Source organism: Patiria miniata, unplaced genomic scaffold, assembly GCF_015706575.1.
Source record: "Patiria miniata isolate m_02_andy unplaced genomic scaffold, ASM1570657v1 HiC_scaffold_16, whole genome shotgun sequence".
NCBI classification, from domain to species: domain Eukaryota; kingdom Metazoa; phylum Echinodermata; class Asteroidea; order Valvatida; family Asterinidae; genus Patiria; species Patiria miniata.
In genome coordinates, this window is record NW_024037054.1 from 6677577 (window position 1) to 6703865 (window position 26289).

The following is a 26289-nucleotide window of genomic DNA, read 5'->3' on the forward strand; positions in this document are numbered from 1 at the left end:
TGCAGACGTCATAGCAACTATTGTATTATTTCCAAAGCCAATTTGTATTGAGGAGCAGATTTTACGTTGTGCGTTACTCGACAACATAAATAAATTCAAAATTAAGTAACTAGAAAGCATTTTGCATATTTTATCAAACAACTTGTCAATAAAAATGAGAATCATGTGTACACGTTTTGCAAAACAAAAGAAATATATTGCTCTGCAAAATTGTGAAAAATCATAAAACACTAAACATTTTGCAGTTCTCATCAAGATCAACTTGTCAATAAAAAGTATTTCCTCTATATCATGTATATAAAAGTTTTTTTGATTTCACTTTTTGTATACTACAGTGCAATCCTGTCTGAATTCACGTGAGTCTAAATCACCCTGTAATATATATACATGTAGTACCAATCCGCCTGCTCGGTACTACAAAAAAATAAAATCAAGTTGCATTCTAAACCACTATGTTAATAATCGTTATCCCACTTCCTGCGCTGCTCCGACACAATGTGAGCAGGGGTTCAATGTACGAGTGCCTCAGAGTCGGGTGGGTAAAAAATGCCACATTATTGATCACAATCGGCAAGGAATGTCGTCCGAGGAGACGACTCACACATACATGAATATTGTTAAATGCATGGCATGTGTGAGTGTTCACCGAGTGGAAATGCAGAGATTTTAAACAGAAAAGCCAGTGCAATGTGATTGCTCTCTTCATAAACTACATGTACATGTACAACCCAGAACAATATTGTCTCTGGCACAGAAAAAAGGAGATCTATAGTCTAACAGTTCTGAAAGATTCAGCTACATGTACATTTACATTGAGGGTTGAAATGAGATCTAAATTGATCTAAACTTTATAACAATCAAATTCATGAATTTTTTTCGGGCACAACTAAATAAAAATCACTTCTATAAAAATTACATTCTTAAAGAGTATATTTCTTTTTACTATATATTTCACAGTACTCCACTATGCAAGATCGTTTCTGGATAGAAAATGTACAGGAAAATATTTCTGACTATCTTCCCTCAAATCCTGCATAATGCACAACATGCATGCCAAAAAAAAGCAACCAAAAAAAGCGCGGAAAACAGAAATTGGAACTGAACATAAAAACCAATTGTTTCTGTCTTTTGAAGATTCAATTCCTTACAAAAGATAATTACACAATAATTTCTTATGCTGGTACACAAAAAACAAATTCACTTGTTTTAATGTCCACAAGCTGAAGAGATATAAAAACTATAAATACATGATTAACCTATCTATAATATTTAGTCCTCACTTCGTGCAGGAAGACATACCAGTACCTCCTAAAATGTTTACTTATGCATGTACCGGTATATTAGTCAAAGAAGAATACTCGCATAATACGTTGTATAAAAATTTACAATGACATCTTTTGTCAAGCCATAGGCCCTATATGTATGACTACGATAATTCTGTAATAGCCTGGGGCGGGAAGGAACAATTCAGTACGTGGAGAATAATCCACAGCTAGTGATGGATTGATTAAATCAGGTGTAGAGAGTGTACAGTACATGTATCTCCATCCGTGTTAAATATCAAGGGTCAGTGGGACTAGTATTGCATTGAGGGTGTAGCAAGAGCACACACGCACGGCAACTACTGCTTTTGGGTGGACACTGATGTCCGAAAATACCTACTCATAGGGAGATGGATATATTTTTTCCAATAAACTTTCTCTTTTTCCTGATGTGTTTTTTTGTAGAGAAAGTCATAAGAAACGTTTTAATTCAAATTTGGATTCTGCCACTTGAATTCTGTAAAGTAAAGAAGAATATTTTTAAGGTAGAATTATTGTGTCCCTGAAATACATGTATCATGCAGAGTAACGTGTGATAGCTTGCATACAAAATCGCAGTGCTAATTATGAATAAAATACTTTAAACTCGCATTTTCTCTAAAGCTTTGCTTTTCTTCATGCTTATTTCAATGAATAAATGGCAGACAGCATTCAAGGTGCCAAAAAAAAATTATATTTGAATTTATGGAATGAAAAAAATAAGCCGTAAAATGGATATTAAATAAAGTACTTAAAACTCGCGTTTTCTCCAAAGCTTTGTTTTTCTGCATACTTATTTCAATGAATAAATGGCAGACAGCAATCAAGGTTTCAAAAAAAATTATATTTGAATCGATGGAATGAAAAAATAAGCCGTAAAAAGCAAAATTTACATTGCTTAAAAAACTACTTGCAAGGCGTGATGAAAACTACGTCATTATTAAAAAAATAAGACATACATTTATCTTATCTGCAGAAAAACATTCAATGAACTCTTCTTAAACATGTCTTAAGAGTATTTAAGTTGAAAGCAACAACAAATTTTTCAAGCGCTACCTATAATAAAAACAAATCTATATTGGGTTTGCGCTGTCAAAACCACATAAAAAAAATTAACAGGCTTGCTCAATGAAGGGAAAATCACCATTTTTCAGCTAATTAGTAAATAAATGCATCTTTTTGGTAAAAACTGTATTCAGACCTACCATCGGAGCTCATCTCCATTTTGTGTCCCATTTTGCATTTGCTGACCGCTGAAGCTTTAAAACACATCCACTATCGGGAGCCTCCAAGACCACATGGCCCGCTAGGTCCCCCTTCCTGAGTGGACGTTGGTCAAGCAACGGCCACAGCACGACCATCCAGTCCACAGGCCCCAAACCTCACTCCAACCTCCTCACACACGACAACCTCCGACTGATGAAAACAGGACGCCCGAGCCTGTTTATCCTTCCCCCTTGGCCAATCCACACAGCTGATGCCATTAAGCCCATGAATTATTCATAACTGCGCGGCATATGTTTGATTCAACAAAATGAGTCTTTTAGGACTATTTTCTGTTATTCAATTTTGGCATGAATAGACAGTTTATTTACTACTAGCTGTTTCTACATTATTTGTGTAACATTTTGTGTGCATAAAAAACAGGCATGCAATTGGATAGTTACAGAAAAAGAGGACATTTACAAGACTTTACAGAGTGTTTTTAAATTTGTAATGATATAGTAAAAAAAAAATAATAATCAACCGATCTGAGGAAAATTTGCATGCCTGAAGATTTTTTTAAACTTAAATGTCAATTTTGTGTATTCTTTGTGAAGGGGCCAGATTTTGTACAAGCTTCAGCATATTCTCTCACCTCCTAATACAAGTTAAAAAAAACCTTTCTTCCTTTGTATTTTGTACAATGTACATCATTTATAATAGTAAGATAAAACCCGACTTGAAAGTCTGTACTCAGCGTTTCATATATTATGAACATTATGATGATTGAATATTGTTGTGGGTGAAAGCGTTGACATTTCTACTGTGCACAATGTATACGACGGCTTGTCAACTCAAAAACAGTCCTCGGGACTTAAGACTCATTTTGTCAGATTGAGGCATGTATCTGTTGTGGCTGGTTGCGGGGCTGTTTGTCCAATGATTTGTGGCGTGACCACGGCTCATTTGCATATCTTGATCCTGCGGGGGTGGGTCTTGACGCAGGTGGGCTTATACTGTTGCTATGGGATCGGGATCCGACATGATGCATTTTCTAAGCACATCTAAACCAGGCTGATTAGTAGTGGATTGTCATCCAGTGGCAATTTATATGAAAGAGTGTTTGATTAGGCCGGACTTTATCTAGCTTGTCAAGCATTTGCACAGTATTAATGCAGGATTTTTCGAAGCCAAACCACGTCAAAGGCAAATTTTAGTAATTTGTTTTATAATGAAGCATTTTAAGACTGAGTTTATCAATTGATTGGATTGTAAACGAGTGGCAATTGTTTAATTTCACAGACTGTTTGATTCGACCACAACTTACTCCGGTCAAGGTTTGCACAATATTATTGTAGAATTTAAAAAATGTTAACCACGTTGAATCAAGTTTTATGTTCATTTTTCTGAGACTAGTATATTAAGATGGAGTTTATTAAAAAAAACTTTTAAAGCATGAAATAGTTACATGTAAATAAACATGTAGACCAAAATGCAGTAGCATATATAGACATACATTATATGTACAATACATGTACATGTAACAGAATTTTTTATGCCTCAATGGACATGCACATCATTGGAATATTAGGGAAACTGTGTCGATCCGGTGCCTTAACATGTACATTTAGGAATATACATACATACATGTACATGTACAGTGTGAATACGTTCAAATCATCATTTGTCACGTTTGTACACATTGCATAGTGCACATTGTAATATTTCACCACCACATCGGCACATGTACATCATTGTGGCAGGATTTTCAGAATGTTTAATTGAAACAACCAACAAAATGCCAATGTTGTCCAGAATACAGCTCTGCCAATCGATAAAGGAGCTTATTTGTAATTAAATCACACACATACAGCAATCAATTAACTGAAAGCAACCTGTCTTAACTAAACAGGTGTATATTGTACTAAGTGCATAAACCTGACGTAACTGTCATGTCTATGTTTAAATAGACGAACAAAAAGGAACATAATCAATACGTTAAAGATTGAAAGAAAGTGGATAGTTTTACATTATGAAATATAATTCACTGCACAAGGAGTAAAGGGGACAGTTGCCCGGTAGTTGTCATCATGACTATACGTGTGCAGAACGAGGAGACAAGTTTCATGTTTTTACATGATGAGAAGAAACTGAATTGAATTGATTGAATTGTTAGCAGTGTCTCCCAATGGTTATTTTTGTCATTACCGGTACTAAGATGCTCTAAAACCGGTTCTACATATTATAGGAGTCAGCTACAATGTAGTTGGAGTGAAGTAATTTTTTCTTTCATCAATAAAAATAATTTCTGAGCTCAATCAAAAACATTTTGTAAGTCAGCAGTACCGTTTGAAACAACCTCATTCCCAATGGGTACAATCTTGCAGCGCTATGGTGGTTCCAATCATGCTTTGGAACTGTGTAATTTAAATATCTCACTATTTTGAGAGATTTAAATTTCGACTGTATTCAATGTGTTCAACACACGATGCAGTGCTTTAAATATGTGAAAGTTTTTTCCCTAGAATCAATCCTTTCAAACGTGAGATTTCGATGTTGCGTAATAGAGCAAATATTTATATTTAATGTATGTACTGCTGTCGTCCCTTTACAACAAAAGATACATTTTTGGGGGGGGGGGGAGGGCACAAAAACGAGGCTTCCAGAATCCATATCATACAGGAATCGTGCAGTCTTGAAAAAAATATTCGTACGTGACGTGACGTGCAGGAGATGTATCTTAAACTTGCAGCCTTGAATAGTCAATTGGTGTCGTTTCCGTATTCTACTTAGCCAGAGGTTAGTGAAGGAACGCGCATGCAGCCCATGGAGTCAAGGCTGCATTTGAAATGGCCAGTTGACCCCACTGGGTAGTCGGGTGCATGACACGTCAACACTACATAGTACAGTAAGTAAGCAGTTGGTTGTGGGTTCCAGTCCCACCAGAACAGGCATGTGAATTTGTCTAACTCTGAGATGGCTATATTGTACGTACGGGTTCCTGGAGTGCTTGTCATATGACGTCGATAAGGGCAAGACTTGATATTCACATTTAGTCTATATTTACATAAAACTCTATATTCAGTAAGTCTGCAAGTTTGTCAGTCGGTCAATCAGTAAGATCAGAGGACAATAGCCTGGCACTTCTGATCAACACGGAGTTAACAGAAATCAACACAGAATTTGGACGTGGCATACTTCTGGATGATTTCTCGACCAGAGGGTAATAGGGATCTATTCAGACAAATAGACGAGGGGTTAAAATGATAAAAAAAATATGTGACTTACAGTCTAGGAAATCCTCTTCCATCATTTCTGCCTCCTCCTCACTGGCAAGAGAAGAGCTCTCGATCTCTTCCTGGAATCAGCAAAAAGAAATAAAGACTTTCACTGGCATAATATTTGACCCTCGTGCAAAAATGGGAAGTGTCCTGCAGACCCACAAAAGTGTAATGTCTACAGCATAGAATGCTGAAAATGGAGGAAATAATCGAAAATGAAGAGAAAAAAAATGGGAAATACTACTAATAGGAAAACTATCGTGCCTGCTTTCAGTAGACGCTGTGCGACATGTGTCAAGTTGCAAACATAAAAGAACTCATAGCTTACGGTACATGACAAAGGTTTTCTATTTTAATGAAAAGCTGGTTCAGTGAGTCTTAAATTACTTTTCCTCCCACGTCATGAAAGACTTTGAAATCTTTCGTTCACTAAGAAACCTACAAGGCCTCACGTCAGTAATTTGTCTCTCCCATCACTGCATGTAATCTTTCTGTTGTAAGTTTTCTGTTTTGATGAAACAGTTGTTTCAGTGAGTCGTACGTTACTTTTCGTCTAACGCCATTAAAGACTGAAATCTTTGCTTCACAAAGAAATCTACAAGGCCTCATGTCAATAAATGGTCTCTCTTATCACTAAAATCTTTCTTTCGTAGGTTTTCTATTTTGATGAAACATATGTTTCAGTGAGTCCTAAGTTACTTTTCGTCTGACGCCATGAAAGCCTGAAATCTTTGCTTTACTAAGAAATCTACAAGGCCTCACGTCAATAAGTTGTCTCTCTTATCACTGTAATCTTTCTTTCGTAGGTTTTCTATTTTGATGAAACAGTTGATTCAGTGAGTCGTAAGTTACTTTTCGTCTAACGACATGAAAGACTGAAATCTTTGCTTTACTAAGAAATCTAAAAGGCCTAATGTCAACAATTTGTCCCTCTCATCACTGCATGTAATGTTTCTTTCGTCGAATATACTAGAAACATCACATGAATGAACTGGTAACAACTGACCTACGGGTAATTTCTTTGAGTTTACACGGGACAAATTTTATTGCAGAATAATTCCCACAAATTCCGGTCATAATACTTAGAACTGTCAGATTGAACGATACCACAGATTTCAACTGTCGACCCTTTCCCCCTATACTAGATCGGACGCCTGATGAGCAGGGGTAATAATTGTACTGTTGCTATAATAATATCAAGATTTTTTTTTTTTTAGAAGAAACTTAGGGCAAAGAAGATTTACCTCATCTTCCGAGGATGATGCGGTGGACGAGGCGGGATACTCCAGTGCATCGTAGAACTCTAGCAAGGACTCTGAGCGGGACATCTCTCTCTCATCAGACAGCTGAGGGGACAGGGCGTATGGCTAGAGGAGGGGGGGGGCGGGGACAAACGTCACAGGACTGTTATTACTAGATGAACAATAACAAAACCGTTACATCCACAAATCATCCAAACATTACCTGTCTAACTTGACTTTTACTTGTAACAACCCAAATCTAGATTCCAACTGTGAATGTGCATGAATGTGCAAAATCCTCGCTGTCCAAACATTATGAAATTCTGTGCTTACTTCAGAACCTATGGAGGCAATTTCTTTAATTCTGCTGGTACCCACTATGAACTTGCTGGCATATGGTGAATTATTTATCCCGAAAGGAAGATCATCATGTGCACATGTACAGTTGGAGAACCGACCTGGTTTATTGACTTGTGACGGACTGATTACAACTCTTGGGTGAGGCAGTGGTTTGGCTGGAATGTGGGTGGGATCAAGACTAGGAACAGTTTTTCAACACTGCTTGGATAAATGTTTATGCATTTGGGTCTTTCCACATTAAAGGGGTACAAAAGTGTGACGACAATTGGGTAAATTCATGCACATGATCACTAGTGCCCTGTCAATTTATAGCAACATTTTGTCCATGTTACTTACGTATTTTTTTTAAGATGACCCCTGTAATTTCTTAAGTACATACAATTAAAGTCCTCTATATTTTTGTACATGTGATCATTAAGGCCTCAGAAATGTACAGGACTGAAAAAAAATCTTGCTTTTGCTGTATCCTCCAGTTCCCTTTCAAATCCCAAAATTCTAGTCAATTGTACCCCATTAGAGTGGAAATGCCCATTTACAAATGTGAAAAACCTGTAAAAACCAAATCCTAACCTTGGCTATCTGCCTTGCAACATGTGCAATCGAAAGGTACTGCCACATGAAAAATGAATCAATGAATCACTTGAACAGTTTCTGCTGTAATTCTAAATGCTTTGCAAGCCATGAAAGAGAATACATGCGCAAGAGAAGCATACAACAGACTTGCTTGAAATGTACATCAATCGGAAATATGAGGCTTCTGTTACGATTGAGGGAATCAAATTTTAACATGCAAAAGAAAACCAAGGAATTTTTTTGTTTGGATTGGGTAGGGTAAAGAGTGAATACATGAGGTTAAAATTTGGTTAGCTGTACCAAAAACAAAACAAATAAAATGACAAATGAACTTAAAATGTTACAGATGTAAGAAACACTTCTTATCTACACAAATACATGTTAAATATATTCAAGATTCTAATTCTACATTCTATAAATGAGAAGGATGCAGCACGAGCCATGCACTGTTATTACAAAAGTATTTTCAATTATATTTGTTTAATTATGCGGGAAAAAACAACTTTGCAATGACCACTATTTAAGTACTCCAATACACAGCAAAATAAAACATTGGAAAACTCACACAAAAAACACCCCCACAAAACCTGGCTTATCTTTGTAGAAGTTTAACAGGCATGACAGGTCCGAGTGGGACTTAACCGTGCCACAGACGTACCGGTACATTGTATAAGATGTGGACTGTGCCATCCTGACACCCCCTACATTCAACAGTGTACGCATACCTGCACATTCACTCCTGACAGTACAGGAGTTACAAAAGCCTGCTAAAACTGTAAAAGAATGGCAGTGAAATCCCCTGACATACATGTACATGTAACAATTAACATGATTAAATGCGCATTTCCACATCGGGATCCCATTACGTCAAAAACAGAAAACCGTAAAGGCAAAGGAGAATAGGAGGGAAAAATTACAATGACTGCACACCAGGTTCATACTCCCACAGTATGGGCTCCGTGCACTTGTAAGTACCCCATCAACGGCCAGAAAAGGAGAGTTGGGGGTGACATAGACTGGTTTCCGATCCATCCACTGCGTATTATGAATGTTTTAAAGTTATTGGAGGCGGGGATTAGTCTCAGAGATCATCACAAGTTGATTTCAAACGTATTCGCGCGCCGACGACGCCTGATGCTCACGCGAAGACGCGGTGGCTATAGCATTTGCACATTCAGGAAGTCATGTGTACTTCGCATGCGAACCAGCACAGTACAGTATGCGCACACTGTGCGTCCTGTCCACGGAGCTCTCAAAAGACGTAAAAATGCGCCCTCTTTTGTTGGCGCACAGAGCCCATAGGCCTACCAACCAAACTGTAAAACAGAATCATACAGACACACCAAGCAAGCATGCTGGATATACATGAGGAACTATTACCCCACCTTAGCTGTGACCATACCATCCTCAAAGTCTCCACTAAGACTGCGGTTTAGCTTAATCAGTAGGGTGTCTAGTGCTCCACCACCCTTGGATAAACGGAAGCAGGCCAAGATAATATGGATGTATGCATGTTATCAAATACTGTTAGCCAAGAAGAATTGTTTTAGTAAATCTGCTTGCTAATTGGACTGTGTATGGCCCATGTGGTCTTAACAATGTTGAAGGTGAGAAAAACAGGTCACAACATACAAAATAAGAGCATAGATCCCACTCCTATCTGAATTATGTCCATCAGTATTGATGTTCGTGTACTGGTACCCGAGACGTGTATCTCTCTGCATTCAGGATATAATAAGAGCAAATTCCAGAAGGACCAACACTGTAGAATGTGAGTGCCTCCTTTGCTTAGAAATAGTTTTCTTCCATTATTCATTAAAAAGGGGCAAAACCATAAGTTCATATTTTGCAGATTAACACAGATAAATACCATGCAGCAATTTTTGAAAAGAGCGGAGAAATAGCATTATAATGAGGAAAGCAATGTAACATGTACATATTTTAGTACTTGACTGCCCCTACCGGTATATATGTATGTAGATAAATGGATAGCGAGTACGTGCCATATCTTAAGACAACGATTTAGCAAAGGTTACTAGTTTTTCCTTCAGTTAAAATTAAGCTACAGTTTTCTTTCATTATTCATTAGCAATGAGGAAGCAGTAAGTTTGCATCTTGCATTTCACACAGACACTGTACATGTTCCAACTAAAGAAATAAATTATCATAACGAGCAGAGATTTTACATGTACCTGTAGGAGCATACAGGATGCATCAGGGAAGAAAGTTGTAATCAATTACATGTACCTTCTCGATGAACCAATTCTGATTAAGTGCAATATTATGTTTTAGTTCATGGTTGAGCAGAAGTGAAGAACTATATTTTAAAATGTGTAATTTTTAAAAAAAGTGTAAGTCAACGGGTTTCAACATAAAATTAAACAAATGATTACAACATGAAATCAATATCGTACACCATGGGAATACAGTGTTTTTGCAATGTTCAAGCCCAAATTCAAGCAAAGATGATGGAAAGATTATAGTGCATATGACTTGCAATGGCGAATTCCCATGAGCTTGATCTTCTCCCTGCATTTACCAAGTTTCGCCCAAGAAGTGTTAAAAAAATTAATGTCTTGTTGATGATGCAGGATGAAGCAGAATTAACCTAAGTATCACTGTTTTGTTAATGAAATAAAAATGATGGCTTTAGATTATGAGGGCCAATTTCAGATGTTTGTTCTTATCGCAAAAATATATTACATCTCTTTGTGTGAAGCAAGAAGAAATTTTTGTGTAGCCTTAAATTTTTTGGATAAATTAATTGTCGAATGATGACTACCAACATTGATAGAAGAGAAACTCAGACTGAAATTGGCCCTTTGCGCATGATTTTACGCTTGTGGGGTTAAGAAATGATATTTTGCAAGAACACTAGTTTTTCGTTTTACCTTCAGGTCACAATTTTCAAAGCTGAAATTCAGCTTGAGTGGAGTGGGCAAAGTGAAGGACTTATGACGCCGCTGTAAAAATGTCAAATATTCATGGCAAAGAGACAAAAAGTACGATATTGTGATGAACACATTTTTTTTTATATTGGCTTTTTCTCTGAAATCTCAGTTACTACCATGTTTAAAGTCGTAAAGCCAAAACAGGAACTGCAGCACTGCCATTTGTGTTTCTAAAGATTGCTAGAAGCAATTTTGAGGTGTCCATGTGAGTGTACCTTTAAACCCCTGAATGACACCTGGGTGCATGTATTTTCTTGAATCCCCGTAATTTGCTTTGTGACTACATTCTTGTACAACTCAAAGCAAGTTCAATATAACCACGGTTTGACAAACTTTCATATAACCTTTACTAGTGAAAAATTACTAGAATAGTCTGACCAACTACCGTTTAAGTAAAAAAGAAATAAATGGTTCAATGAGAGTAGACATGAGGCGTGAGGGGTCTACTCACCATGAGTTCAGTGTCTGATTTGATGGGCGGTGAGAGATCTTCAATGTTTGATTCAGCATAGATCCGAGACAGTCTCCCCCTCATGTCTTCATTCTGACCCCTTGCCTATTCAGGAAAATAAGCAAAACAACCTGGTCAAAGCAATGTTAAAGCAAGTGTGTCAAAAAGCCTCTCTGGGAATTCAGGTGATACAAGTACGTACGAGCCTTTTCCAACATCATTCTCTGGTAAATAGTTTAGTTGCGGTACCAGCTGATACATCAGATTCGAACCGGCCAGTCATCCCCGGTAAGCTCAGTGGTTGAGTGGTAAGACCTCTGCACTAGTAAGCAGGAGGTCGTGTGCCCAAGTCCCACCGAGTAGCTTTTGAATTCTTTGTTTCGCAAGTCCTCGGACCACGCTGAGTATATGGTATTTAAAAAAATATGTTGGCGAAGGGCAAAACTCAATATAAATTTTCTTAAAAGACGCAAATTAAATCTTATAGACTAATCCGGTGGCAGCCATTTTCTGCGGTGGCAGCAGGCTCGTGTGAGTCACACTCAGGTAGTAAACAGGCACTCCAGGCTCCTTTAACCAATATGGCTACCACAATGCACATGCACCTCATCTTTAAGAACGTGTGCAGCATGCACATGAGCGTGAAGCCAACGCAGTAAAGGCTTCTAATTCTGGTCGCTGGATTCCCATATAAGAAGCTCTGATTTTGTGTCTTATACTCATTGCTTGAGAGCAGTTTCTAGAGTCTAACCTTCGCCAATGCTTCCTGTAGTATTGTGATCTGTCTAGACTGCGAGGCTGCTCCCCCTGCGCTGTTCTGGGATTCTATCACGTTGCGCAATCTGTCATGTTGGACCGATAGTAGATGCAGCACACCTTTCAGTATCCTATGAACTAAATAAAATAATTAAAATTAAATGTTGTTAAAAATATGTTATTGTTTATAATTAGCATCAAAGCCTAGGCTCTCACTTGAATTCAAGTACAGTGTGGGACATTAAAGACCTTTTTTCAGTCATCACTACAAAAGGGAACTACATGTATGAGGCCGTTAGTTGTTATGCTTATTTTGAAATCGCCTGTTGGGAATGGAAAAAGGAGAAATTCTGATAAAATTTCAAAAATAAACATGAGTCCACACAAAAGCTGTGATTGTGAGGGCTGAGGGTGTGAATTCACTGAGGGCGCTGTTTAAATAACACAGATGGAACTCTTTTGAAATACAAAATGTACTTTTACGCCTTTGTGCCAAGTCCGAACAGCAACTATCGTTATATTTTCCTGTGACGGAGTTTACAATTATACAACAATTTCTAAATCTCCATGTTTCTATATATGTTTTAAGATGGGGGGGTCAAAATATGGTCGTGTCCGTGCAACAAATTCGTATCTCCTAAAACGGTATGTGATGTCATGTACGTGAAACGCGAGTTTTCAATGTCAACATGTCTTGTGGAAAGTGCTGCTGATGCTTGTCATTTTTGACTGCCTACCTTGATTAGCCATATCCATGAAGTCATCTCTAGGGTTGGACTCTTCTTGGAGTTGCTTGGCGGATGCGGTGGAATGCATGGTGTCATTACCTGATGAGTTGCCTGGAATGAGCGTTGCAGAGCCGCTGGAACGCTGCAAAGATAAATGAGTTACTATCGCACTTGAGTTGTTGGTCAGAAGTGCATGGTGCTATGAGAATGACACAATTATTATGATGTTCATGGTGTTATCAAAGTTGATTCTGGTCAGGGGTGTAGTCGCGTCCATCACAAGTCCCTGCAAGTCCGTCACAAGTTTTCTAGTCCAAATTCAAATCACAAGCATTCCAAATGAGCTTTGACAAAGACATTCCACTGTTTCTTGTGACTGGACTTGTGAATGGACTAGTGAATAGTTGTGACTAGACTTGTGATGGACTTGTAATGGATTCATGTACAACCCTGGGTTCTGGTAGTCTGAGTATCATCCGTTGTCCAACGGAGCCGTCTCCGTAACCAACGTCTAATATATGTGAACAATGCAAGTGTTATACGCCCCCGCACACCAACCAATCAGAGTCAACATTCAAAATTGTCACATCATTTCAATCAGAAATGTAGACTAAGCTGTTGATTGGTCAATTTGGCCAACCTGATAGAAGGTGTCCACTAAATGGTCAGAATATCGAGGTTAAGACACAGTCTTGTTTTCCGTAATTGATTTGCCGAATCTGCTCGCATATTATAGACCCTTGCTGTGCAAGGGGATATTCCACAGACGAGGGTTCTGGCACACAAGAACACTGAAATGCTCCACACATTTAAACCAGAGGGGAATGTCTACGTGCCAGTATATCAGACTTTGCTAGTTAGGTTGGCGAAGTGGTAGTTTCCTTGCCTCTGCGTGCAGGGTTCGAATCCCGCCAAGTCAATTTATAGATTGGTTTTTCAGATCCTTAGATATTTATGGTTTCCCTAGAATATTGGGATTTTTATCCGATCTAGACAACTAACATTTCTGTTTTGTCTTCTCTCCATAAAAATAATACAGTGGAAAACTAGCACAAAATATTAGCTGAATATTTTCACCAGTTACCCAACTCACCCTTACATCCCCCAAAGAGGGATCACTGGCAGTTTTCTTGTTTTTCCCCTTGCGCAGCGACAGCTTTCCTTTAGATCGACTCTTCTGACCAACGATATCATCAACCTGATAACAAAAAGAATGACAGAAAAAGTAAACTTTTGAAGTAGTATCTGCAAATAAGCTCATCTGGATTGTTGGTACAACAAGAATAAGGAGATTTGTTTTTTCCCATCCAAAAACGTGTACAAGTGTACGTGTACAAGCTCTATAACATCTATGACCAACTAGTCCAAACCACGCCAACAACACCCTCAATGACGACCAAGAAAGGGTATAAAAGGCACTTGAGCATTGGACATGGTTGCCGGTCTGATGAAGCTCCTACGGTAGCTTAGGAGTGAAGCGTAACTAAAAATACGTGAGCAACATCTCCTAATTCTAGAAAGTCCTACAGTAGTCTTTTTACAGTGTGTAATAATCTCGGTACTTTAAAATTTTCTGAACGCATGCATTTCAGGCTGGAGTTGTCGGGGTCTGTTACCTCTGGTTCCTGAGCACCGTATGGGAATGGTAACTCCTGGTTCAAGAGATCCTGGATAATGTTGGACAACATCACGATGCTATTCTCAGCCTCAGTCAACTCTGCCAACCACAAAAAAACCCAAAAGACAACAAATTATATTGGATATTCGTGCTTGATGTCGTATCATTCATTACTTTCTGGAGTATTTGATTCAATTGTTTAACTTTTTAATTTTTTTGTAACTCTAAGTCTTAGATTTACCAGTGTTTTGTAAACATTATTAATTGAAACTGTCCAGTTCCTAATAATTTGCTGCATCCGAAGTACCTGGCTATGGCTAGTTATTACACATGCGGCTACGGAAGCGGCTGATTTACTTCCCAAAGACATGTGTGCTACTATCAGCTGCAGCCACGTTAAACGGACACAGCCATTGTTAAATTTTGTATTGGCTAGGCAAGACTAACCTTTGGAACACTTGTCCAACTCAGAGATTTCCGTCTTCCAGCTGCCGGAGTTCTGTGAGTTCACCGGTCCCGGCAGCCGATACTTAGACATCTGCTTGCGTAGGCTGAGCCGACGTCGCTCTAAGGTCATAGCCTTGAGGGTGATCTCACTGGTAGGGCTAGCCGCTGGGTGGGTGGGGCCACGGGCCGTACCTAAGGACTCCTCGGCCATCTGGACCTGCTTGCGGTAGCCCTGGTGGAGGAGGAGGTGGTTGTGCCAGGCTAGGAACTCCTCGTGGGAGGTGGCCTGAAAAGGGCGAAATTATCGGGAGTATTATGTCTCGCAGTGAAGATATTTGAGAAAATCAAAGCAATGTAGAGATGTAGTGAAAGTAACAAGTTAATCATGAATCAATCACAACTCAAATCACAAGTCAATCACAAGTTAGGTCACAATCAATCACAAATCAGGTCACGGGACAATCATAAATCACAAGTGGATCTCAAATTCAAACATTTTTCACTATTTGCCAATCCCAAGGCAATCACAAATCAAATTAAAAAATTTACAAGTCAATCACAAGTCTATTGGCAAGTAAGATCTCAAGTACTTTGAGACTGGATGACTTGTTATAGGCTTTTGACTTTTGATGACTTGGCTTTATCTTGTGCATTAATTAACATGAAATTGAAGCAACTATTTATGATGCATGCTTACCTTGACATGATAGAGAAACTCTTCCGTATCGATGTCAATCCTCCTAGCTTTACGATCTTCCTCTTTCTCAGTTGAGATGACCGCTGACAGGACATCAATAGTGCCATGAATCTTGCCTTTCATCAGCTAAAATGTGATCAAGCAGAAACTGATTTTGCACAGTCTTCATGTATCGTCAATGCATACAGAAACCATTGTATTATAACCTTCATGTAGTTACGTAAGAACAAAATTTTGTTATCGTTTTTTTTTTTTTTTTTTTAAATATCTCACCTCTCCACAGTTTTTGCCATATGTCAGCATTCCTTTCTCCAAGACAAAATACCTCTGCAAATAATTTTATCAGAAGAAAAAAAATGAAGTTAATATACATGTCTGAATATGGCATTTTGTAAGAGGCATTAACCCTAACAGCCCTGAATTCTCACATATTCATACGATTTTCACACACCAAAGGTAATTAAGGTAAATCAATTGATCTAGTGCACTCATTTGCATTTTATTCTTCCAAAAGTTACAATATTAGTACTGTTAAATTATTATTTATTTTAATGGGGGAGGGGGGAGGGAGGTGTAGTTTTGGTGGGTGGGGCTGGGGGGAGGGAGGGCATGTACAATGTAGTACCTTGTGCCATCCTTTCATGGGCCGTTTCCTCCGTTTCAGCAGGTACCCTTCAATCTTCCCTGGTTCCTTCTCCACACTCTGGCCTATCTTCTGAAGATCCAACGGCAGTAGCTTGGGGGATTTCTTGTCTGCTTCGTCTGGTGCCCCCGTGCCTATGGACGAGGCCAGGCTGCCCGTCAGTACTACAGCTTCTGATATTGCCTCCTGAATAACATGGAAACAAAAAGTACAAATAATATGTAACGTCTTTTAAGAGGTTCAAACAGTTAAATGTGTACATTCACCTAAAATCATGCGAACACAGATTGTGAAAACTGTAAGGAAATATGCATTAAACAAACCATTTAAATATCCAAGATTATAGACCAAGATACTGTACTGTTGCTTTGTCAAATGAAATGGGATAATCCAAATACCATTACACCTCCTACTCTAGTTGGAATGGTCTGTAATATTATCGATGTGCCATTATCTTGCCTATCATAAACACTGATAACACGTACATGTACTGTACGGTACATCATGTTTCTCTCTGTATCATGTGATAAAGCAATATACATGTGGTGTTTGCAGTCCACAGATAAATTTGCAAAGTTCAATGTGTCAAGAATCTGAACAAAGTAAGCCATGTGTAGGTAAAATGAAAATGGCTTTTTGTACACAGTCCTTATAGTGCAGACAGAGGAAGTTGTAGATTATGTAACATGTACAACTGTACCCTGCACACCCAGCATAAATACATCAATGTATACATTGTGTACATGTACTTTTCACTGTACTGTGTATGCGTACACACGTACTGTACATGAACACATGTATTTACATTCACTTTACTCCTCCAGGGCATGCACTATGCATGCACAGTGCAACACTATGACCATGATGATGAAGAAGATGATAGCCACATGTTAAATTCATATTTGGGGAGTCTTGTATTAGACAGAAAATGGCATACACACCTTGCATGGATAGATATTGCATGGAGGTCCTGCCTCCACGGATATTGCGATTTTCAATGTACATGTACATTGCCTACTTTCTGCTCCAGGTCAAGCTCATGGCTCAGTGGACCATGGTACATGAATGTGCTATCGTACAAGTAACCCAATGTACAGTGCATGATTAAATCTGATTTACCTCTAATTTAGAGAAATCTTGGGGGAATGAGAAGTGGTACATGGGACTGACAATGAAGATAGCTCGTAATTCATTTATTTTATACCTGTACACTCTGCATGTTCTACATGCACATGGCTTCAATCAGCAGATCATGACATGCACATTACATCAAACGTATACTCACAAGCTCATTTTTAAGATTCTACAAAGTCAAGTCCAGGCATGCTAGGGTTAATAAAACAAACTCACCATCATGTTGGAAATACTCTGCAGTTACTCTCTCAACTTGCTGATGTACATGTATATGTACATTTACTACAGTATGATGACACGCTATATGCTCCAGCTTCAAGCTCTAAATATGCAATGCCTGATCCATTTACATTGCAGTAAGATGTGATAATCCTAAGCAAATAGTCCTAGCACACATCACACTACTCTATCTACTGGTACCCATCTACCCAGTACTGGCGTGCGTGTGTGTTTACAAGATAAGGCCAACAGCAGCATCATAATGACCATCAGCAAAAACTTGATCAATGCACTAGTGTTGGGCAGAAGGTTGGGCAGCGGCGCAAACGGAGGTAACTGCCCCTGGATTTATTGGGGATCAATCCCACAGCTGGTCAATATTCCAGCTACATTATGAGCAGGAACCAGGGAAGGATAATTGAAATGATATGGACTGCACTTTTACCAAACTGAATTTAAGTATCCTCCACACACATACATGGACCTACTAGCTGTGATTAAATTCTTTGTTTACATTTCGACTTCCAGCTGTTTGCAATAACATTTCAAGTAATGCACAATGTGTGTATCCATTACCAGTGACACATCACATCTGTCGGAGCCTGATATTCCCCATTCTAAACTCTCAATGACACTGCGAAAATTGCTAGATCAATTTCAAATACAACTGACTAAAATTATGCACAAACCATTGATCATCCAAACTGAAAAGGCAAAGGATCAAGAAATGTCGACAGCATCAGTACAAGACATCTGCAGTGAATGACTGTATGGTATTATTCCACATTGAGGCCACATGCATAAAATCTGCAAGATTATGTTCCTGTTCGTGTGCGTACATAAATGTGAGTGATAGTGCACCCATACTCCCTAGAAAGCATCAACCCCACGGCATTTTAAAAGCATTCAAATGTCACTGTTGCACTGGGGCCGTGGCAGGGTATATAATGTACAATGTCTATGATCTACCCAATAGAAAAAAAACATTTTTGTGTATTGTCAGGTTTCTCTAAGGCAAAAAAAAAACGGATTTACAATAACCCGACCTGCATTTTTTGTTGCCAAATTGACATTCTCAAAACATTTTATTTTGCCACATTTGGGCACAAATTGTGAAAAATAAGTACCGGTAATCCGGTATTCCCTATGCGAGTTTGTGTGTGTCATTGGCGACATGTAATAACCTTACGTAAACAACTGATAGACAAACATAACAAAAAATGACAAACTAAAGTTATATTCCTATGTTGTACCTACCAGGATAATTTTTAGGGTGTTACAGTAAACACACAATTTTTTTTTTTCTGCCTTAATTTAATTACTTAACAAACACGCACTCGGGCTGAAATTTTAGGTGAAATTGACAGTATATTTTCAAGCTGCAGTACATACATATTATTAATATTAGTTATCCCGCAAGTACGAGTGGAACATTAATGTAGTGCGTCTGCATCTCACATGCATACTTCGTATATGTGCCACAAGGCCGAAGGCAAGCAAACTTGCAGCAAACTTGACGCACAGTAAAGATGGAACACACACACCCTGTACACGTACTTTTCAGCGCCTGTCCTATTACACATACGTGCAGCGGGAATGGCACGCGCATCTCAGAAAAGTGTAATACGCAGAGTGCAGTAAGGGACAAGGTAGCATGGTTTGTTGCTATGGATTGACCAATCAGAATTGAGAATTCAAGTTTACTTGAAGATAATAGTACAGTGTACAATGTAGCTCAATTGAAACTGGGAGTATGTTAAAAGACCAGTGTCATTACAAGAAAAGTGCCTGGTTCCAGTTGATCTGAATTTAATGTCTATTTGAAGTTTATATATTCAAATTCAAATTCAACTTCAAATGGAGCATTTGACATTGTTAACAATAGTAAATGGTGCTAAAAAAAACAAGGCAAACAAGTAAACAACCAGACCACTCTAGCAAGCAGTCCGATAAATCTCTGGACTTGGCCCAGGATAAGAGAGGCTATTGCATTAAACCCTCTCTGCGCTACAACTCACCATTCCCTCTGGCTGCGAATGTCTCTTCTGAAGCTGAAGACGTTGTCTTCTCTCTTTGGTATCGGCGTCCTCCATGAGTGATCCAGAGATATTCCTGCCTGCAGGAAACTCAGTAGTTAATGATTGCCCATACTGACAAGCAGCATGTACCCCCGATGTTTGTACAAGTCCACGTAGGCCTACAACCACAACAAATGTCACAGTGACAGCTTTGGGGCGATTGGGAGATGGTGATAAGTGGCTGACAGAAATCTCATCCAGAGAGCAGGCAAACCAGCCAGGCAACTACGTGCGACTTTTACCACCAAAATCCTGCTGTCAACACTACATCAGCAGGTCTGTCACTCCGAAAATGAAGTGTGTGTTATCAGCATTCAGTTTCACAGTTGAGCTGATCAGGTTTGGTTTCGTAAAGTGGCAGAACCATTTGTGCTTTCACCTGCAAGGGTAGAAAAAAAATGACATTCAACACTTTTAATTGAATTACCAACTTTTACCTAGTAAATGTGTGTTCATGCTTGACCATAAAATACATGTAACTGGGCCATGTCGAATATCAAGGGCAAGAGTGCAATACTCTTGTGGTGCCATGAGGCAATTCCATGCAAAAAAAGTGGACATGCCTCATTTCGTTACCAACCATGTCAACCTTAATTATTTGTAATTCATAGTGCCAAGGCACTATCTTTTATTTCCCCTTTCATTTTTCGAAAAACGTCTTTTCTTTCAGGAATTACAAATAATAATGAGGTCGGTAATGGAATAACGCATGTCCACCTTTGCCTGGAATTGCCCCATGGCTAAAGTTACATTTACATGTATCTAAGTTCAGAGAATTAATCACCGCACACGATTATCAACAAATGGACAGGATTTCCCCTTGAAACACAAGTCAGGTTTTGACGAGGAATTCACACTTTCATTAATGCACATCATACAGTTTGTGTATATTTAAAGGGGAGACTGGTAGAGTGTATCTTTTTGCTTTTGCGCTGAACCGACGAATTACATACATAGCAACCATGCGCACTTGTGCCCCGTGTCAATGCTTGCGCACACCCATTCACAGCTTCGCTGAAATTAAAAACGAACTACGAACGGAAATACTTTACAAACAAACGAATTATTTCCAAAAATGCGTCTCTAGAAATGACCTTCTTTATTGTTTTTTTTCATAATGACAGCATGCCAGAAAGAATAATTTCACAGGGAGTTTAGTGCCATTACTATCTTTAAACCAAGTATGCTTTTCAAGAATAATTTTGTCAGTTACTTTTTGGATAGCTGCAAACGATAAACTCTACCTTAAAAAAAAACCTAAATAAATTTATCTCAGTAAATTGTTGTAACATACATGCACTTGGAATTTACGTTTACGGTCACGGTACAACAAGTGTACCGGTACATTGTACATTATCATTCAAGAGGAAAGTTGAAAAAAGAAAAGAAAAAAATGTGTACACGTACTGGGCTAGCAATTAAAAGAGTCTCTAGATTTACCACATATCAAAACCAAAGGTTGAAGTTTCTCTTGATTGCACATTTTATTATTTTTAATAACAAAATGCATACTGAAAGTAAACACCGGTACTTCATGCCACAGTTAACTGTAGTACCCTACTGGAGTAGTTTTGAAACCTCTCAGCGGAACAAATTACACAAATCGATATCTTGCGCACTGTCTGTCCTATATAGGCAAATGTTGCCACACTATAATGCTGGTATGTAAACCGTTGTGTAAGGTAGTTACACAGTACAGTATAATCAGGGTAAAAAAGAAACAGCTCTACATACACAAGAACATGCACACTACACAGGTCACACATTTTTGACACTTTAACCAAAGCAGGAAGTCAAAGTAATCCTCAAAGATTAGATCATTAAGTGCAGGATTAGACAGGGATTAGGTTGGATTTCATCAGGAGCAGATACCCTATCCCTGGGGATACGCAGCAGTTATCACAGCCTATCATATTCTTGTCTTGATCTTTCGGTTAATATCTGTTCAGTGCATACACAAATATATCTGATAGCTGGCTAAGATGACTAAAAGGGATTAATAAGATTAACACTAAGGACTCCTTTCACCAAGACTATTATGCATACCCATGCGATCGCCATTGAGTAAAAAGTTAGTGGAAGAATAAAGTCATGCAAAGGCTTTGAATCATGAGCGCTGAAGGCCTGAGTGATTAGATAGAGGAAATTATTTCAAGAGAAAGCTCTTGCAGAGAAACCTCTCTCTGGGAACACCATCCCTTTTTATCTGTTTGTTTGCATCAGTATTCTATTCTATTCTATTGACTTATTGCCGTTTGCGAGTTGGCCACGCCCCTTAGACAACCCTATGGCATTCTTGTACTCTAAGTTTTGTTTTTCTCAGACTTTGCGCTTTCCGCGTCCATGCCTGTATCATGTACCATTGGACAATATTTCACAAGCTGCGTTTCTAATGTGATTCTACCGCGATAGGTCAATGCTACATACCGGTGCTTTTCTTAAAAATCACTTCACCATGTTCACATAGGCCCTACGTGATATTCAAAAATATTTAGAGTTTTGGACATTTGTGAGACAGTCAGTGAAGAAATGTGTGAACATGAATTAGGTTCACACATCAATTGAAGAAAGGTTTGTTTAATTTCAGAGGCAAATAATAAAAAATAAAAGCCAACTTACAAATGTGTATGTGTACATGAGAAACCTTTACATATATATACTTTCACCAGGGGTAAAATTAAATTTAAAGTTTAACAACCAAATAGACCTAATTTCGAAGCGCTGTTTAACAGTTAGCAGAAATATTGTGCCTACTACACTACAGCAGAAAATCATGCTGCTGCTTTAAAAGCACAATTTCATGGCTTGGATGTGCTAATGGTTACTCATGCATAGAGATTTCTATTGTTATGTCACTGATTTATGTAACTTTTTCCTCTGGGGTTAAGCGTGCATTTGCTGTGCTTACTGCTTACAGTTTCTATGAAATAGGCTCGGTAAGCAAAATCAGTTGTCAAGCAGCGCTATGAAATTAGGCCCTTGCCAATGATAGCATCAACTGATTTACGCATGCACAATACACATAATGCACATAAAATGGTAAAGCCATTTGTGGACGAATCTATAAACCATTAACTCTAGAAAGAGGTAAAAGGTCAGTTATACCACACGTCGTAAATGTGTGCTCTAAATGTACATCACATGCATCAACTGATGGAGCGAGCGATCAGTGGCAATCAATGGAAATGAAATCAGTGGTACTGGTTGTACTATACACATACATGTAGAGTGATGTACATAATTAGCAAAGTGCATTATAGCATGTATAGTGCGTGGGGGAAAAGGCCGCAAGCAATTAGCCCCATACTGTCTAGTCTCACTTACTAGAATTTAGGACGTTCTCACTCTGTGGTAACATTCACCCTAAATTTAATTACTCTCCCAGATCTTATGAGTTCGAAATGTACTGTACGAAATTTACTAGGCAGTTTTGGAGCATTTTGGAGGATAGACCTCTCTTTCCCTAAAATTGTCACTTAAATTCAGTGAAAATGCCAGTGAAAGGGTTCACTCGTGGGTATCATAGAGGAATAAAGACCTGTCCGGCCGTTTTCATGCAATTTCATTTTCAGCATGCATGGACTTCTGTCATGTCTGTGTTTTCGAAACTTTCTGCTGAAAACTCAACTGTAGGCCCAACAGTGTAAAATCTGAACAAAGCAAAACATTCATCTTTGCTTATCTTTGTGCAAACGTTCGAAAACTTTGGAACAGTTCAGTCAATATACAGAGAATAACATCTCTATATTGATAAAAAAAATTATATAACAAAGAACGAATTATCCTATGGTGCCATTTTTGTAACATCAAGTTATGTGTGTAATACTAAAAAAAAGCCAACGTAGTGGCTATCGTTACAGCAGCTACATGTACATGTATAACATGATTTTCAACCAAAAACACCATTGCGAATCTATCACGTTTATACATTGTAACTACGCTTCCAACCAGAGTGCTTTGGTAGCTCGATTGGTTAAACGCTCGACCACCAAGCCGAAGGTCAGAAGGTCCCGAGATCAAAACTGCGCTGAGCAATTTTTTTCTTTTTTTTCTTTTAACAGTTTCATTTCCTTTTATGTTTGTGATCAAATGCTACTTTTTATTGAAGATTACATTTTCTTCTTTGAAATCTATGGCTACGGAGGATTTTTTTTTAAAGAGGAAAAGAATGTCTGGGAACCATTCAGTGGATAGTCTGGTTAACAGCCAAAGATCCTGACAATGAATACATGTACGTCAGGATCTTACGTCAGAGGGTTGCTGTCAGCCTGTAACAATAGCCATTGTGAAAAAAAATGCAAGACTCTGCAATGGCATCAAAACGATTGTTGCTGCAATGGACCGATCCATTAATTAAGCCTGCCCCATGGTGTCCTGACCAATCACAGCCGTGATTGATGTCCAACATGCGTGCACAAAAGTCCAACATGCCTGCATGCGCATATGACGCCTGCAGCAGCTACATGTTGAATTTCAGTGTGACACTGGAGAGGAGCACGTATTAACTGCCTGCGTGCGCAGGGGGCCTGTGCTTACTGGATCAATCTATTGCAAAAATATCAAAATACAAAGAATTCTTGTCTGGAATCCTACTTTAACTTAACACATTCATGACTAGATATTGAAAAAAATTAAAGCACAAAACTAAAAGTCAAAACCAAATAAATGCCTAGGGCTAAAACAAAACTTAAAAAAATTAAAGCTTAAAAATTAAAAAAAAAATAAAGCACAAAACTGAAAGTCAAAACCAAGTCGATAACAGGCCTAAAATTAAAAATATAAATTAAAGCTTAAAAACAAAAAAAAATAAAGCACAAAAAACTAAAAGTCAAAATCAAAGATAAAAAACAACAACCAACAATGGCAACATAGGCCATGTAGGCTAAAAAATCTTTCACATATCATCAAAACATTACATTTAGAAACATTAATTTTAGACAAGAATGTGGGATCTAGGCTTATTTTGTTTAACTTGTGTACAAATTAAATGGGGAGCCATGCAAAAAAAGTGTAACTGTAAGTGTTTACAAAGAAAACAATTACAAAAGAAAATGTTGATAATATTTTTAATTTAAACAAATATTATAAAAATTATTATCTGATTATTTGATTTTCAGTCTAAAGTAAAGACAAAGTCCTCTTGTTTTCGACATATGTGCAATGACCAACCATCAAAGAGGGTATGGTAAAAAATAAACCAACATTCTACCCGATAAATTTCATTAAACAGCGTCAGTCAGCAGCAAGCTGTACTTTCCGGTGTAACTTTTTCGTCGTCGGGCGCGGGCCTAAAAAAATCACAGGCCATTCATTGAATGATGGATTTCAATGAAACTTTAGACAGAAGATTTAGTTTCGCAGTTTCCCAATTTTTAGGCCTATATCCCCTATTTTTCATTCAATCAAAGTGCCTTTGTCATGTTTGTGTGCTTTTCAACTTTGGTCACAATATAAACAACAAAACAGTTCACATTTCTTACCGCTTTCCTTGCCAACAATGATTTTTTGAGGTGAATTTTTCAGCAGACGATCGCCACCCGCTGATAAAATTTAGGAAACGCATTGCATGCTGGGTGATTCGCCGTCCAGCTAGAAGTAGACTTGATACCAGTCTAAACAAGAGTACTGCTTATAACTTATCTTTAGATGAGTATCATGTAGTTCGAGGTTGAACAATGAAAACAAAGTGAAATTATATAGGTTCCTTTAGTAATTTCTTTTCTTTTTGAAATCATTCTGCATTTCGTGAAATATCGACACAATACTGAAAATTACAACTATAAAGTCCTAAAATAAGTCTATGTAGGGGCTATATTCTCCAGCGGCCGCGGCCAAGTGCCCCGCCCCCCACCTTCCCCGTTATGAAAAAAACAAACTTCAGGGGTTATGAATTACATGAACATAATTATTCCAAATTATCTTCCGTTGTGGAAACAAAAACCAAAAATTGTGGAAACTTGAGTCTTCAACTAAGTCGACATACCTTCTCCCCTTTGGCTTTATTTGAAGACATTTCTTAACAAACTCTGGCTTAAGTTAACAGCATTATCATGGCAGATATAACCACACGGGAAGAGGTGTATATTCATTACAGGATGGTAATCCACAAAAAGAAACACACATCTAAGACAGTCCTGTTTCAGAGAATTCTAGAGGGAATTTATGGGTATTGCTTTTATTATGCAAACACTGCAAACATTTACAAAATTATTTTAATCACTGTCAGAAAATATTTGGATCAAAAACATTGACTTAAAATATTCATCAAACAGCTCAATATTTATGAATATTATAAATTAATTTTATTAAGAAGCTACGTATTCCCCTAATTTATTTCTGAGTTTACTTTGGGTCTGAACAATTAACTGACGTGAAGCCTAGAAATATAAACAATGATCTCAGTAAAAACAATGCCACTTTCAAGTTAAGTCTTGACAACCCACAGAAATGTAAGACACCAAAATTCATCGGGATAGGTGAAAAATGTTGGGGTTGTCGAGTTAATTATTGGGCCTGAAAGGTAATTAAATTGATGAACCAATCACTGCATTTTAAATTCCATTAATCAATTATCCAGAGCTAAATAAATATTAATTGATAGATTAACC

General features: G+C 38.1%; 1 protein-coding gene across 4 annotated transcripts in view; it reads right to left on the reverse strand.

Moving 5' to 3' along the window:
• Positions 1 to 25276, reverse strand: part of LOC119722799 (oxysterol-binding protein-related protein 6-like) — a 36727-nt gene extending 11451 nt beyond the window's left edge. The window contains exons 1-14 of one of the 4 annotated variants that reach the window (XM_038193137.1): positions 25162 to 25276; positions 19622 to 20060; positions 16233 to 16436; positions 15881 to 15934; positions 15608 to 15733; positions 14911 to 15196; positions 14462 to 14562; positions 13939 to 14043; positions 12855 to 12987; positions 12113 to 12255; positions 11362 to 11466; positions 9345 to 9428; positions 7030 to 7152; positions 5793 to 5862 (exon numbers count right to left, since the gene is read on the reverse strand). In XM_038193137.1, coding sequence (XP_038049065.1) covers positions 5793 to 5862; positions 7030 to 7152; positions 9345 to 9428; positions 11362 to 11466; positions 12113 to 12255; positions 12855 to 12987; positions 13939 to 14043; positions 14462 to 14562; positions 14911 to 15196; positions 15608 to 15733; positions 15881 to 15934; positions 16233 to 16436; positions 19622 to 19696 — 1609 coding nt within the window. In that variant the 5' untranslated portion in view covers positions 19697 to 20060; positions 25162 to 25276. Of the gene's footprint in view, positions 1 to 5792; positions 5863 to 7029; positions 7153 to 9344; positions 9429 to 10850; positions 10923 to 11361; positions 11467 to 12112; positions 12256 to 12854; positions 12988 to 13938; positions 14044 to 14461; positions 14563 to 14910; positions 15197 to 15607; positions 15734 to 15880; positions 15935 to 16232; positions 16437 to 17600; positions 17797 to 19621; positions 20061 to 25161 lie in introns of those variants that run through there. The other 3 variants (XM_038193138.1, XM_038193140.1, XM_038193139.1) reach the window with 3 other exon arrangements.
• Positions 25277 to 26289: the final 1013 nt, after the last annotated feature.